The sequence below is a fragment of the Juglans regia genome, chromosome 4 (assembly GCF_001411555.2).
Source record: "Juglans regia cultivar Chandler chromosome 4, Walnut 2.0, whole genome shotgun sequence".
Taxonomy (NCBI): domain Eukaryota; kingdom Viridiplantae; phylum Streptophyta; class Magnoliopsida; order Fagales; family Juglandaceae; genus Juglans; species Juglans regia.
Genome location: NC_049904.1, coordinates 358,579 through 372,228, shown reverse-complemented (window position 1 = coordinate 372,228; position 13,650 = coordinate 358,579). Strand labels below are relative to the sequence as shown.

General features: G+C 37.4%; 1 protein-coding gene across 1 annotated transcript; it reads left to right on the top strand.

The window, feature by feature from the left end:
* The first annotated feature begins 4,723 nt into the window (after positions 1-4,723).
* Positions 4,724-10,239, top strand: LOC108990002 (2,3-bisphosphoglycerate-independent phosphoglycerate mutase). The gene is made up of 10 exons (XM_018963828.2): positions 4,724-4,938; positions 5,122-5,337; positions 5,493-5,620; positions 6,287-6,437; positions 6,534-6,737; positions 7,204-7,628; positions 8,313-8,505; positions 8,590-8,685; positions 9,287-9,442; positions 9,773-10,239. Exons 2-10 carry the CDS (start codon positions 5,176-5,178, stop codon positions 9,935-9,937), a joined length of 1,680 nt encoding a protein of 559 aa, XP_018819373.1. The 5' UTR covers positions 4,724-4,938; positions 5,122-5,175; the 3' UTR covers positions 9,938-10,239.
* The last annotated feature ends 3,411 nt before the right edge of the window (positions 10,240-13,650 follow it).

The following is a 13,650-nucleotide window of genomic DNA, read 5'->3' as shown; positions in this document are numbered from 1 at the left end:
GTTTTTGTTTTTTAAAATAGTTCCATGTTATTCGCATTCTGAATTCTTCTCTCTTTATCTCATTTGTGTTCTCTCAGCGTTTAATTTTTGATCTACCAAATCCATACCGAATTTTTGGTTTCTTCGCTAGTGATCATTGTAGATTTTTATTTTTTGTCCAGTACCCGTTGTAGATTTTTTCCTTTTGAAATCAAACTTGTTTTATTCATCGGAGCCTTTAATCAATGATTGTATACATGAAGGGCAGTCCTCGATGTCGACAATTACATCATAAACAAGTAAAGCATTTTGTGCTAAAGCATGTGCTGCTTTATTAGTGGTTCTTCTCACACGATGGACAGACCACTCTACATAGTTTTGAAGCTTCTTCTTGATGTCACAAACAATCATTCCTAAAGTAGACCAGAATTCCTCTTCCTTTGTTGTATTTTGAATTATATGATAAGAATCACCATCTAGAATGATTTGATTGATGTCCAATTCCAGACCAAAAATGGTAGCTTCAAGTGTACCACTACCAATTCCTTAAGCAAGCATAGGGTTAGGGAATATGAGTTGATTCATCCTCATTGTGACTATTACTCTTCCCTTCCAATCTCGAACTATGATTCAAATATCAATTTTGTAGTGAGTCCTGTCAACTGCAGCATCCCAGTTTATCTTAAAGGTGTTCATCGGAGGAAGGTCTCATCTTTGTTCCACAGAACTGGAGGTGCCTGACTGACTTGCTTTATTTGTACATAAGGCCTTCATCTCCTACAAAACTTCTTGTGTTTGCTTCACCATTACATTAGAATATTTGAATTCTACTTGAAAGACAAAGGCATTTCTTCTCTACCACACGCTTGTGGAAACCACAACTATTTTGTCCATAACTTCTTTTTCAAAAACACTCCACTTATCTTTTATCAGATCCAAAAAGACTTCTTGGAGAGAGAACTTTTTTGGATTTTTTTGGAACATTGGCCCTAGATATCTTTTGTTGTAGGACAGATCCATAGAGCATGAACTACTGATTCCCCCATAAACAAATAGGACAATTTGGACTATCCACAACCTTCTTTTTAAACAGGTTCAGATTAGTAGGAAGCCCTTCTCGACAAGCTCTCCACAAGAAAATTTTATCTACTGGGGATATATTCAGCTTCCACATATCTGACCAAACTTGCCTACTGGTAATATTGTGTTAGACTTTACTGCACTATGGATCCTGAATGAAGATAATTTTGGAATCCACTTGTCTTCCCATATGTCAACTTCTTTGCCATTCCCTATTCTCCAGATTGTACCTGTATGCAGTAATGATCTTGCTACAATGATACTTCTCCAAATAAAAGAGGGCATGCTGCTAGTTTTAACTTGGAAAAAGTTAGCAATTGGAACCACTGCAATAGATCCTAACATTTCTACATGGTTTAACATAGAATTCAAAGTTTTAGCACATAAGATGAATAGGTAAGGTGATAAAGGGTCACCTTACCTAAATCCTCTTGATGGCTTGAACGCTTGTTGAGGAATCCCATTAATCAGAATATAATATGACACATAATTAATGCATTTCATTAGATCAACCCATCTATGAGCAAAACCCAACTTCCTCATTATTGCTCTAAGAAACTCCCACTCTATTCGATCATATGCCTTACTCACGTTGAGTTTCAAGGCCATATGTCTATATTTTCCTAATTGTTTGCTATTCATAGTATGCATAGCTTCAAAAGCTACAATATAGGTCTAAAATCAAACACTTTGGAGGGAGACTTTATCTTGGGAATCAATGTAATATGAGTTTCATTTATCTCAGATACCAGACCATCTGAGTTAAGCACACATAGAACAACTTCATTAACTTCTTTACCAATGAACTCCAATGGTTTTGATAGAAAGTAGGTGGCAGTCCATTTGGTCCTGGGGAGCTTAATGAATTCATTTGAAAAATTGCCTCTTTAACTTCCTTAGTAGTGAATTTCTTGGTAAGGTTGTTGTTCATGTTAGCAGTTACTCTAACATTCAAGAAACTCAAGCAGTCTTCAATGCCTTCTTGTTGAGATGTGGAAAAGAGCTACTGGAAATACTTTTGAAATTGTGCACTAATAGCCTCGGGAGTTATTGCCACATTTCCTCTTCCATATGTTAGTTTGTGTATGGCTTTAGTTTTCCTTCCTTGGTTGCACATTGATGGAAAAATTTTGTATTTATATCACCTTCCTTTAACCACCTCTGCTTTTCCCTTTGTTTCCATTTAATGTTCTCCTCTTCAAGTAGCAAATCAACCTCATTTTCTAAAACTCTGATACTACTCCCTATATCACGTGTTAGACTTTTGGAGTTTTGATATCTGGCTGAGTTTAGAGTTTATAAGCCTTTTAGAATTCCCAAAACTCTCTTTACATCATGCCTTCAGTTTTGCTTTGCATCTTAGTAGCCCTTTTGTTGTCATCTTTAATTTATTAGCTGCTAGCATAGGCTTGTTCCATACTTCCTCTACTAGCATATGCCATTCCTCTTTTTGAGCCTAATTAGCTTCATATCTGAATGGTCTTTCTCCTCCTCTTGCATCCTGTATACTAGAAGTCATCATAACAATAGGTCTATGATAAGAGTTTTGAGCTGCTTCTGTTTTCATTGTGGTACGAACAAATAATTCATGCGGCCTTGAATTACCAAAGGCTATACCAAGCATTTCTTTGGTGAAATGATTCTCTTATCTGTTATTACACTATGTATATTTGTCACCTTGAAATCCCAAGTCACTCAAACCACACTCCTCAACTGCTAGTTTGAAGTCTTCAATTTGGTTGTATGGTCTCATAGCTGCCCCACACTTCTCACTCTGATGCGAAACTTTATTGAAATCTCCCATGCAAATCCAAGCCATTTCATCTGTTGGTTTTAAAGCTCTAAGAAGCGATCAACTGTCATTTCTTTTATAGGTCATTGGGTTCCCATAAAAACTAGTTAAGATCCAAAACTTCCCCCCATCAGAGTTATAAACTCTTAAAGATATATGGTATTGAGTATAGGATTCTAGAGCAACATTTATGTTATCTTTCCACAGAAAACCAATTCCTCCACTTAGTCATTTACTGTCCACCACAAAGCTATGTTCAAGGTCTAACACAGTTCTCACCTTCTCAACTTTAATTCTACTGTATTTAGTTTCAATAAGAAAAATGAAACTTGGGCGCTTATTCTTCACCATATGATGAAGCTCTCGACCGTTTAAGGGTTCCCAAATCTTCGGCAGTTCCAATTAATACAATTCATGGCTGTTGGTGGGGCTGCCTAGCAGCCTCCACCAAATCTTCCTGGTTTGAGCTCCTTCCAAGTAAAAACATTGTTTTTGGTTTTTTAACTAAACCTCCCTCTATACCTTCCACCATAGAATTATTGCAATTCCTTTTGTTTGAGCGAGTGACACTAGACATCTCATTAGTCTCATGGCTAGAAGATAGATTATTAAAGAAGTTATTCCTAGCTCTTCTCTTCCATTTACTTGGGGGGCTACCGCCAACCAAAAGTTTTAAGAAATAATATTATGTACTGTAGAATTATAATTCTACACTTCCATATTCTTAAAATATTTGTGATTGCCCTTCTAACACTCAAACAACCCCAAAGTAGCATGTTAATTTCTAAAAGTCTAAATCTATTATATTTCTTCACACACACTGACACACCATCCCCACTAGCCTATGATAGAAAATGATAGAATGAAATTTAAGTTTCTATCTCTTTTGATCGACTGAATAACAAAAAAACTCTCTCTTATCTAGCTTCTACTTTTTTTTTTCTTCTTGCTCTTTTTTATGTTCTTTATGGCATAAAGACTACTTTGAAGTTGTAAAATTATAGAATCATTGGTTTGCAGGCAGCCATAGTGGTGGAAAATGAAGTCTGGTCGAGCTAGGGGTGATACATGCATGGTGTGGGGCGGGGTGGACCCTCCCTACACCCTGCCCCGCACCATGCGAATGAAGGTTTTAGAATCCTGCACCCCGCCCTGATGCCGGGGGGGGGGGGGAGGGCGGGGTTGGACACCTCATCTGCCCCGACCCCCATCCAGTCCATTGCTACCCATGGCTCATTAGGCTTAAAAACTATTTCTGATTCGAAAAAAATTCTTAGACCCAAATTATCACATGATTTAAATTGTAAATTAAAATTTATATATATAATAAAAATTTAAAAACTAATAACATAGTTATTAAGCTCATTAAAGTTGTATTCACTTCATTACATTACCTTGTCCTCCTAAACCTACTTTTATATAGAAAATTAAGAAAATATAATACTTATATTTAAACAATATGAGACTCAGTGACTTATATACTACTTATTTATGTAAATATTTAAATATATATATTTTTATAACGAGGTGAGAGATTAGGCGAGGCCACGTTGGAATCATCCTGTCCCTCGCCCTTACATGGGTGGAGCGAGATTACCCACCCGCTAATACGGGAGCAGGACGGAAGGGGCAGGGTGCAGGCATCCGCTGCCCACCTATAGTAATTTGACAGTAAACAAAAAGGAAAGGGTGACAAGGAATATTCTATCAAGTAATATTCCTTCTTCTCTATAATTTTGATACTTGGTATATTCGTTTTGGGCAGTCAAATTAATTAATTAAAGTAACTTTAGAAATGAGAAATCTCACGTGCGTGCAGCGTTACCATGCGTTTGATATCAAGCATTCGGTAAGGACTCGGTTTTATTGGCCGGATATAATTGCCAATGTAGGAGCGAGAGCACTGGATTGTTGCAGTTGCGTAATTAAATTCGTCGCCATGCCGAGTGTACCCTAACAACTGCACGGCGTGAGATGCTATCATTTAGTACAACAACATAAGCGTAGAAGCTGTTCTCAAAAGTGAAGGCGGCTGCTGCTTGTTTTTCTGGATCTTTCATTGTTTGAATTGTCGTAATAGTAGCAAGGTAAGTGGGCGTTTCTGTGTTCGTATTTGACGGTATTTCTTGTATCCCAGTATTACTGCGACTGTGATTCGTCGATGTTGTTTGGTGGATACGTACATATTTGATCTTTTGATTTCTTTATATATCTTGTGGATCTGAGGACTGACCAGTTGTCGGTGGGTTTGGTTTGGGTATTAATATTAGTTTGTGCAAAGAAGGAAGAGACCACAAACATAAAAATAAAAATCCAAATCAAACATGGGGAGCTCAGGATTCTCGTTTAAATTGGATGATCACCCGAAGCTGCCAAAGGGTAAGACTGTGGCTGTGGTGGTTTTGGACGGCTGGGGTGAGGCCAAGCCTGATCAGTACAACTGCATCTCTGTCGCCGATACTCCCACCATGGATTCCCTCAAACAGGTACTACTTTATTTTTATTTGCCCACACAGATCTATTGACCTCTCCGATTATGCATTTTCTGTCTCTATTTTCATTTTTTTTTCTTTTTTAAATTTATTCAATATCGGATCTCTGAGGTGAGGTTTTCTTTGCCACTCTATTTTATTTTCTATAGGGTGCTCCTGAGAGATGGAGGTTAGTTAAGGCTCACGGTACTGCCGTAGGCCTTCCTACAGAAGATGACATGGGCAACAGCGAGGTTGGTCACAATGCTCTTGGGGCCGGTCGCATCTATGCTCAAGGGTAAAGTTTGTCTCGCCTATCTTCCTATCCTTTTCTTATACCGTTTGCAATCATATAGAGCAGTCGAGAGTTTTATAATTTAATAAAAAAATTATTCTTTGAATGATGTATGGATCCTCGTATTAGATCGACAACTAAAAAACTTTTGAATGTTGTCTATCTTTCGGACCAGTGAAAGTGGTTTCCATTTTGTTCTAATATCCATGAATCCGTTACGTGTTCATTACTTATTATGAGTAAATGCCGTGACTTTCTAATTATTGGGTGTTCGAGGTATTGACCTGAACTATGGTTTCGTCATAACGCTCAAGGCAGTAAAAATATGTATTACGCTTTGGGCTGTAAAGCAGTAAAGTGGTGAGATCAACTCTCATTAGATGGTTAGTCCTTGGTTTGGAAAACACTTTTATGAGTTGTTTAAGCTGTTATGTGCGTGTTGATGGCATCGATAAATAAGCTGGGGACTCATGGTATGTCAGTTGACATGCTCACGTTGATTCCTCTCTACACGTTCTCGTTAATCCATCACCTTTCTCTTCTACTTTTTCTGGAGATAATTTTTTGGCCTCTTTACATGTGTATATGATATGTAATAGATTTTCAATTAGAGGTTCTTTTGTGGTGTGAATGGCTACTTATTCATTTTTCTTTTGGCTGAATATATAGTGCAAAGCTTGTTGACCTTGCTCTTGCCTCTGGAAAGATTTATGAAGGAGAAGGTTTTAAGTACATAAATGAATGTTTTGAAAATGGCACATTGCATCTCATTGGGCTTTTGAGTGACGGGGGAGTTCACTCCAGGCTTGATCAGTTACTGGTAGGTTTTAATCTTGGACTCACTTTATTGATTTGTGCATTCGTTGACATTCCAAAATAATATGTATCCTTTTATTTTTATTTTTTTCATGTGCAGTTATTGCTTAAAGGATGTAGTGAGCACAATGCTAGGAGAATCCGTGTTCATATTCTTACTGATGGCCGTGATGTTTTGGATGGTTCAAGCGTAGGATTTGTAGAAACTCTTGAGAATGAACTTGCAAAATTACGTGAAAGGGGTGTTGATGCACAGATTGCATCTGGTGGTGGTCGCATGTATGTTACAATGGATCGTTATGAGGTATGAAATAGCATAGACTCGAGTTCTATTATAGTTATGATTTCTTCTTTATTGTTGTTTGTTTTGTGTGTGTTCTTGTTTCGTATGATTGTAGTGGAACATCAGCGTATAATTCAGGTGTTCCATTGATCCTTGGATAGTTTGGCTAAATACGGAAAGTTTCTAGCCGTTCTAAACTTTTTTCTTTTATTACTTAATAGTCCTAAGTTCACCCCCAAAGGAAAGATGAAAGTGGTGGGTTCCCCCACCCCTAGATTTTAGAACCAAGGATGTAAGCTGCTACTCGATGGTATCATACATGGGCCACTTTGCATCTATGTGAATGATTCCCATGATTGTTATTGATGATGCAAGCTTGTTTGTTTGTTTGTTGGTTTTTTTTTTCATTTTGACTCTCAGGTTCCATCATATTAATTAATGATTATGATAATTTAGCTGTAAGAAATATTAACTGGGTCTTTTGCAGAATGACTGGGATGTAGTCAAACGTGGATGGTATGCCCAGGTTCTTGGTGAAGCCCCTTACAAATTTAGAAGTGCTCTTGAAGCTGTCAAGAAATTAAGGGAGGAACTTAAGGCCAATGACCAGTATTTGCCTCCTTTTGTTATTGTTGATGAGAACGAGAAGCCTGTTGGCCCTATATTTGATGGTGATGCAGTGGTTACATTCAACTTCCGAGCAGATCGGATGAGTATGGTTGCTCAGGCTCTTGAATATGAAAGTTTTGACAAGTTCGATCGAGTTCGATTCCCTAAAATCCGTTACGCTGGAATGCTTCAGTATGATGGTGAGTTGAAGCTTCCAAGCCATTACCTTGTTTCGCCTCCAGAGATCGAGAGAACATCTGGTGAATACCTAGTGCACAATGGTGTTCGTACTTTTGCTTGCAGGTTAGCTGTCACTAACTTAATTTGTCTCTCATTTTTACTTTTCCTTACAGTAGGAGTGCTTTTTCTTTGATTAATTCTATTCTTGAAGTGCAGTCTCCTCTGCTGGTACATCTTTTTTTATTTGAATATGTTGAGGGTCGTAGCTCATAGGATTTTGTAGGAACTGGCCATTGGGGGTGGAGAGTGTCTGTCTTATTTTGCAAGGGAAATGCAATTATGGGAAGCGGAGAACTTTTTTATTCTTTTTGTTTTTTGTCAAGTATGACGGAAAAAATCTTGTGGCTTGTGGGCAGAAATTTCTTTTGAGCATTGCTTGTGGTTTTTTTTTTTTCGTTGTTTTGTTAAAAGGGAACTCCTCAATGGCTGGTACAAGCAGCTTTTGAAGAGAAAGCTAGAAGCTTGTTCTTCAAAGCGGTAGCACTTAAGCTGCACTATTAAGTAGATGTGATACCCAAATAAGAAGCCATCATTTCCTTATGACTAAAATTTGGCTCGATTGTAGATGATCTTTGAGATACCATATCACTTGACACATCCCAACTTTGGAGGTGCCCAAATTCTTTTTTACCCTTATACTCCAACTAGTATCCAATTCTCATAACCGAAAGTCATGGATGTTTGAATATAGTTTTTACTTTTTTTTGTTGTACTTATAACAAAAAAAATTGTTTTGTGGGACAACAGTGAGACTGTCAAATTTGGTCACGTCACTTTCTTCTGGAATGGAAACCGCTCTGGGTATTTCAATTCGGAACTGGAGGAATACGTTGAAATTCCAAGTGATTCTGGAATAACTTTCAACGTGCAGCCAAAGATGAAGGCATTGGAGATTGCTGAAAAAACGAGAGATGCTATACTTAGCCGAAAATTCGACCAGGTAATTCAATGACTTAAGTGATATTTTTGGAACATGGCTTCAGGTTGAACAAGACTTGACCTGTCATTGCATGTATCTACCTAGGTGCGTGTTAACCTACCAAATGGTGACATGGTAGGCCATACCGGTGATATTGGGGCTACAGTTGTTGCTTGCAAGGCTGCCGATGAAGCTGTCAAGGTATGAAGGTTTTTTCATTTTCTTTCATGTTCAGACTTCGCAATTCTGGTGGTCCTTGTAAGAATAGGTTTGGATAGTACGATGAGAAGTTTTGATTTTAGATGAAAGTTTAAAATATTATTTTTTAATATTATTATTATTTTGGCATTTGAAAATGTTGAATTAAGATTTGAAAAAGTTGAATTGCTTATTATATTTTGTGTGGAAATTTGAAAAAGTTGTAATGATGAGATGAGATGAGAATTTTGTATCTCATCCCACTTGCCAAACCTATCGTCTTTTGAAGCCTCCTGCTTTTCTTATAAGAGTTAGTTGAACTGGTTGGAATTAAGTGTTCACTCGTAAGGAAACTAAGAAATATTTGAAAATGAAACTCAATAGCCAGCCAATGAGCTCTAGCTCAAATTGCGCTTCGTCTCCCCATAAGAATGGGGCTGAGGATGAAGTGTTAGGTTCATAGAGTATATGAACTGACTAATAAAAAAATGATAGATGCTGGGGGGAGCTATAATCATGTCTTCCACCTTCTATTCCTTTTTCCTTTTATCTATTGAAAGAAAGGGCTACATATTGGCTGACTGCATAAACTATCAACTTGCAGATGATTCTTGACGCAATAGAACAAGTGGGTGGAATTTATGTTGTTACTGCAGATCACGGTAATGCAGAGGACATGGTGAAGAGAAACAAGACCGGGCAACCTCTTCTTGACAAGAATGGGAACATTCAAATACTCACTTCCCACACTCTTCAACCAGTAAGTTCACGGAACTCTTGTTTCACACTAGAAATGAAAGTGGATTTATCATTTTGGTTTGGCCTGCTTGATTAATGCTGTGCTCTTGGCATTGGAATATTTTACAAATAAGACTACTTTCCTTTCATATGTTGTGTGAATTTCAATAACCTGGGATTTTATCGGTGGCCTATGTCCTTTTCCTTCTAAAGCATTAAGAAATTATGCCTTTTTGCACTGACCCTGGGATGTTATGGTAGTTATTGGTCTGGTCTATTAGCATTCTACCATTAGTGTTAATAAAGTGGATTGTTCTCAAGTTTTAAAATGTTGGATTATTTATTTATTTAGGTGCCAATTGCAATTGGAGGTCCTGGATTGGCGCCTGGTGTTCAGTTTCGCAAGGATGTTCCTACTGGTGGGCTTGCAAATGTTGCTGCAACTGTGATGAATCTCCATGGATTTGAGGCTCCTAGTGACTACGAGCCAACCCTCATCGAAGTTGTTGATAACTAGCACAGCATAAAGAAAAATTTTCTATGTTTTACAGCAATTCAGAAGGCTGTGGAGTACAGTTTGCCATTCTGATAAATAAGCTTCAATTTTCTTATCTTGTCACCATTATGGTGGCTTCGGTATTTTGAAACCACATTTTGATAGCTGTCTGTGGAGGTTGACAGAACAGGATGGTTAAAATGAATATTTTCATATATTTTTCATCTTAACCATGAGCATAGTCATGCTGCGGTGCTTGAAGACATGCGTGTTTAGATTATGTTTTTGTTTTCGGTAATAAAAGCTCGACTTTTCTAACAACATATTTATACTTCAAATTTTAATTTTCATGCAATTTGATGGGTGATGACTACTGTGAGTCCTCAATTATCAGCCGGACGGGATGCAATTGCCAATCAACAAGAATAGCCAATTCAAATTAGGAATGTTACATACCGCACTTTGTTTAATTTCATTCTACAATTTAAAATGTGGCATTTTTTATTACTTTTGAGATTATCTTTTATTTTCTTCAAGAAAAATTCAAAGTTTGAGAGACATTGCTACTTTGTTATAACAAGATGAGAATGTAATAAGATGAAATGAGATGAGAGTACTGTAAGATTTTTCGATTAAATTCATGAGCATCGGTGTTAGGAGTACTAATTGGGCCAACCAATACGGAAAGTCCTATAGGGACACGTTACTTCTAGTTAATTGTACACTCTGAGTATGCAAGGGGTTTACTTTGTAAGGGTAAGTCTGAGAAGTAGTGTGATGGTCTGGGGGGTGTGATCGTGGCTGAGCAACGGTTTTAACAAAATGGGAATCAAAATGGTGCGTTTGGAACTTCAGTGAAGCTGTGCATTTTGGGGTATCAAGGACTTAAGTGGTGCTGTGCGTTTTGGGTAGCAACGATTTTTAATAGAATTGAGATAAAAATGGTGAGTCAGGAACTTAAGCGAGGTGTGCGTTTTGAGATAGAATACATCACGCGGGAAGGAAGAAATATATGTTGCATTTCTCTTAGATGAAATGAAACGACAAAGTTTAGTTTTGTAGTATAGAACGAGTATAAAAGCTATAAACTTGTATCAGAATTCTTGTTCAAAATTGTGGGGACTGAACTTCCTTTGGAGGTTGGAGATTCCTCGAAAGACTTCCAAAAATCAAGAATTGAGTTCTTGGGTTTCTTTTCATTCTTGTTCTAAGTTCTCCATCATTTTCTCTGCCATTTGTGTTATGTTCTTGTTGTGTTTGAAAGAAGCATGTGACAATTGGTATCAGATAGGCCGATCCTCTCATGACAAAAGGCACTCGAGCAGCTTTGAAGTTGCACCAAGAAGGATCACAGAAACAACAGGAGGCTTTACAGAGGCAACTATATGATCATCACCATGCTATACATGGCATTATTGACAAGTTAGAATAGCTTATTGATATGATCAAAACTCTAGTATAAAATCGTTAAGTAACTCTATCTGGATAGGGTTTTCATGGGGTTAGGACGGAAGTAATGATAAAAGGATTTTTGTACCTCATGGAGTGAGGTTAGACTTTTCCCATTTCGATGGGAACAATTCTACTAGATGGATTTTCAAAGCCACCCAATACTTTGATTTCCATTAAACACCCTCAAATCATATACTTTTGATGTCATCATATCATATGGAGGGTGAGGCTCTAGTGTGGTACCAATATGCAATAGACTATGTAGTTTTTATTGGTTGTATTACAACTTAGATTTGAACAAATAACTTATGATGATCCTATGGAGGCTTTGCCCCACCTCAAGCAAACATCATCTGTGGTTGTTTACAAGGCTTAATTTGAAGTTTTATTTAATAGAGTTAAAGGGTTGTTTGGAAGACACAAATTGAGTTTTTTTTTAGTGGCTTAAAAGATGAGACTCGATTGCCTATACAAATGCTCAATCCTATGAATCTCAATGCAGCTTTTGGATTAGCAAAAATACAAGAGGAGTACTTGATGACTTCTAGGAGATCATGGAAGAGTAGTGGAGTAAGTACTAATAGGGGATTCTCTAAGATAGTGTTGGAATACGGAAGCCTAGTATTCCAGTTAAAAAAATTTTTTTCTTCTCAAATGAATGAAAAAGAATAAAGGGCCTTTGCTACCACTGTGATGTAAAATGAAATCTTGCACAATTGTGTAAGAATCCAAAAGTATACATTTTGTAAGTTGAAGATCCTAGAATTGAAAGGGTAGAAATGGAGGAGGATAGTGAAGGGCTTAGTGTTGTGGTGGAAAAGACAATAAACGAGGAGGGAAATTTGGAGATATCCATCCATGCAATCTCAGGGTGCCCTAACAATAATGATATACGATTACTTGGAAGGATTGGCTCAATAGAAATTCTAGTGTACTCAAGAAGTACTCACAACTTCCTAGATCCACTAGTGGTGCAGGCAACCAAGTTAAGGATCCATAGTGATTCCAAATTACAAGTTATAGTGGCTAATGGAGATAAGGTGCTGAGTATATGGCTAATGGAGATAAGGCGTTGAGTAAAGGTAGATGTGAGTAGCTGATTAAGATTCAAGGCTCAAGGTTCAAAATTCCTTTTCCACGTTTTGACTTTGAGGGGCTATGATATTGTATTGGAAGTCCAGTGGTTGGAAACCTTGGGACCCATTTGGGATTTTAATTCTATGTCAATAAGCTTTGTGGTGGGGTAATCGAGACTGACTTTGCAAGGGATGAAATCTGATAATTTGATGGTGTAGACTGAGGAAAGTTGTTTGAAGTCTTCTCTAGTTAGGCAGCAGAGCTAGTTTTTACAATTAGTGGCAAGTGAGCAAGCATAGCAACCTGGAAGTCAGGTAAAAGAATTAATGGAGATTATTGAAGAGTTTAAGGAGGTTTTTGTAGAATCAGTGGGGTTACCTCCAAGAAGAACTTTTGACCATCACATTCTCTTGAAAGAAGGAACTGTTTCTAGGTCAGTTAGGCCTTATACATACCCACACTATCAGAAGATAGAAATCGAAAATATTGTTCAAGGCTTGTTAAAGTCTAGGGTAGTGAGGCCTAGCCAAAGTCATTTCTCTTCACCAATGTTACTTGTAAAAAAGGCAAATGGTACTTGGAGGATATGTGTGGATTACCATGCATTAAATCAAGTGGCCATCAAGGACAAAATTTCCATACTTGTCATTGATGAGTTACTTGATGAGTTGTTTGGAGCCAAGATATTTTCCAAGTTGGACTTGAGATCAAGTTATCACAAGATTAGGGTGAAGAAAGAGGACATTGAAAAGATAGCTTTTAGAACTCATGAGGGCCACTATGAGTTCTTAGTAATTCTTTTTGGCCTTACTTATGCCCCTGATACTTTTCAAGGGTTTATGAATATGATGTATTCAGGCCCTTCTTAAGAAGATTTGTGTTGGTCTTCTTTCATGACATTCTGATATATAGCAAGCATTTGGTGAAGCATGTGGGGTATCTCAGATCAGTCCTAGTAGTATTGAAACAACACACTTATATGCAAAAATGTCTAAATGTAAGTTTGGGATGGAAGAGATTGACTATTTGCTCATGTTATTTCTGGCAGTGGGGTCAAAACTAATCCACCTGAAAATTCATAATGAATTATGGAATTATAGCAGCTCCATTGACTGAATTGCTAAAAATGAACTCTTTATTTTGGATTGAAGAAGCAACTTAAGCTTTTGTGCAATTGAAAAAGGCTGTTACTGAACATCCTGTTA